The sequence below is a fragment of the Watersipora subatra genome, chromosome 11 (genome assembly GCF_963576615.1).
Source record: "Watersipora subatra chromosome 11, tzWatSuba1.1, whole genome shotgun sequence".
Taxonomy (NCBI): domain Eukaryota; kingdom Metazoa; phylum Bryozoa; class Gymnolaemata; order Cheilostomatida; family Watersiporidae; genus Watersipora; species Watersipora subatra.
Genome location: NC_088718.1, coordinates 28060722 through 28063376, shown reverse-complemented (window position 1 = coordinate 28063376; position 2655 = coordinate 28060722). Strand labels below are relative to the sequence as shown.

Here is a 2655-nt window from a genome sequence, read left to right as displayed (position 1 = left end):
ACAGCATTGATAAAGTGCTTACTAAAAGGAACTCTACTCTGAAAGTGAAATTTTCATAGAGTAAAATAATAGTAATAACGCTTGTCATTGCTGGTGACAAGCGGTACCTTACGAGAGCAGATTTTCAATGTGTTCCAAACAGATTTGTAGTGAGTTTTAGCAAAGTATTTTTCCTCTTACCCTATTATTATATGGATAAGATAAAAAAATATATGATAGGAATATTCAATTTAAAACAAAATGCGTTTTTGAACCAAGTACATCATAAGTATTACATGAGTTGTGATTAGCTACCATCCACCCCAATCCATGTACATGTAGTAACCATGTCTCCTGGTGTGTATTTAATTTATGAACTTTCTTGCATATTCCACACAAAACTCTCTTTTTGGTGTAACTACCTCTAAATACAAAGTTCTACTATATACAAAACACAAAGACACAAGAATATACGCCTGTGTTTTTGTGTGTTGTATATGGTAGCGCTATATATTAATAATTATCTATAAGTATTTAGCGTATATATGTATGTATATAAACAGAGGAAGAGATACATAGCCATTGAAGAAAACTGGTGGGAATGCAAGTTCTCCATAATGGCAGAAGTTCAGTTGAGACATCCATGGTTTCAGCTAAACTGTGGGATCATAGTCTCTCTAGCATATACCTATCATAGTTGGGTTGTTTTCCTGCGCTGACGCAAAGTGAGCCACAAAAACCAAAATGACCCTCAAGATGTGCTCCATCCGATGACTCTCCATTTGTTGACAGAATACAGCAAAGGTCTTCTGCAAATAATACTGTAGAATGTACCTCAGTTGGACTAGCAAGATCAATTGAATCAGTGATGTGAGAAGACGACACTTAATATTGGTTCTTGTCTAGAGGTCAAAGCATTAACGTAACCATCTCAGTTGATGAAGATACATTTTTTGATTGACTCGGTGAGAAACAGAAGTGACAGTTTGAAAAAGACAGTTCAACTCGCACAAACTGACAAAACTCATCTACTAAACTGTAAAAGTAAAGCGATGCCTTGTATTATGACCTAGAGGCAGCATCCTCTGAAAACAAGACTTAAAAACAGCATTGTGTGTTAGCAGGATCTATATGTGAAAGCAAAACTGTCATATCCGACTGGCTGAATGCATAAACACTTTATAATGATTATCTCTTGTAGCTGACTAAAGCTCTCATTTATGCAAACATGGCTATTAATGGAACGAATGTAGACACAGTGAAATCATAAATACAAGAAGATGCCAGAAGAATGTATTTTAAAAACAACAAAAAAGAAAAAAAAATCTTACAAATCTCTTACTATTGCAGGAAAAGTAAACAGCTTTGTCAAAATAATATATCCATAGTTGCCATCCACTTTTTTATTTAGCTAGTACGTAGCACCGAGAAAGTTTACTATTTCTGAAAAATTGTTTAAACTGCAAAGGATATAAACTTGGAATTATCCTCACAATGTCCAGCTACTTTCAATGATACGCGGTTGATGGAATAAATACTCTATTAGTTTGAAGATGACTCACGCATAACCTACTAAACATTTTAGTATTCATCTAGCGTGTCAGTTAAGGCTGGTTCACATTATATCGTCGTATCTCGGTGTTTATGCCACAATACTTTGGTGATCGCCGATAATAAAAATATTCACACTATCACAAACTCAACTGTGTTCGCATCAGGAAATACTTCGTGGCGTAGTGTTCTCATTTATATTTTTTAATTTTCGCGAAAAAACCTCTCTGTTTTCGGGTACTAAAATTAAAAATTGGTCTCGCAGCGACTATCATAAACGGATTTGAATAAACCCCGCTATCTGCAACAGCGAATAACCATCGCCGAAATGGTCCCATTTGAGAGGCCGTCGTCGATGCTTGGCGAAATGTCGAGCAAGTGTGACAGTTGCAAACTTTCCTGACGTGTCCGCCATGCTTCATCGATGCCATCGGTTCACGGTTCACATAATCGATGATGAACGCTGAAAGTGATATATGTAGTGTGTGTGAACCAGCCTTTAGATGGAAAGTAGCTGATTATTCTATCTTAGATGAACTAACTATTTCAAAATATTAACGAAAACTTTCAAAGCTTCATTTGTTCACCTACCGCATTCAGAGGCGTCCGACTACCTTATAGCCAACCACCTGGTGCCAAAATATAAAAAAAGTTTACAGATGTAGAAAGAATACAATCGGAGCCTGACTGCCCTATGCATAGCCTACACTATGCCTGGTGGAACCGGGAGGAATCGTAAGATGCGATATATCAGCTAATTATAAACCCTCAAAATAACTTGGGAGGTTCAATAGGATCTTAGATTATCTTAGATCAGCGCAGTAATTCTTCACTTTTCCTGGTTTATCGGGACTGATGACCACCACCCGCCATAAGTAGAAATCCACAAATTAGAAACTACTAAACTCGTATGTAAGAAACCCACTTTTTCAGTGATCATAAGCATTTACGTCTTTTTTTAACGTTCATTAGAGAATATTGAGCGTGGAGGGTGTATAGGAGGTGGGATGAATGGTGTCACAAGTGCTTTGCAATTTTTTTCGACTTCATAAAACGTAAGAAGAGAACAGCGAATGGCCACGACTGCCATCTCACTGATGCTCATTGAGGTACCTCTGTACAAGA

At 37.0% G+C, this 2655-nt stretch overlaps 1 protein-coding gene across 1 annotated transcript in view; it reads right to left on the bottom strand.

The window, feature by feature from the left end:
• Positions 1–1945, bottom strand: part of LOC137407938 (serine-rich adhesin for platelets-like) — a 49568-nt gene extending 47623 nt beyond the window's left edge. Inside the window, exons 1-2 of the mRNA XM_068094325.1 lie at positions 1849–1945; positions 668–823 (exon numbers count right to left, since the gene is read on the bottom strand). Coding sequence (XP_067950426.1) covers positions 668–823; positions 1849–1945 — 253 coding nt within the window. The remainder of the gene's footprint in view (positions 1–667; positions 824–1848) is intronic.
• Positions 1946–2655: the final 710 nt, after the last annotated feature.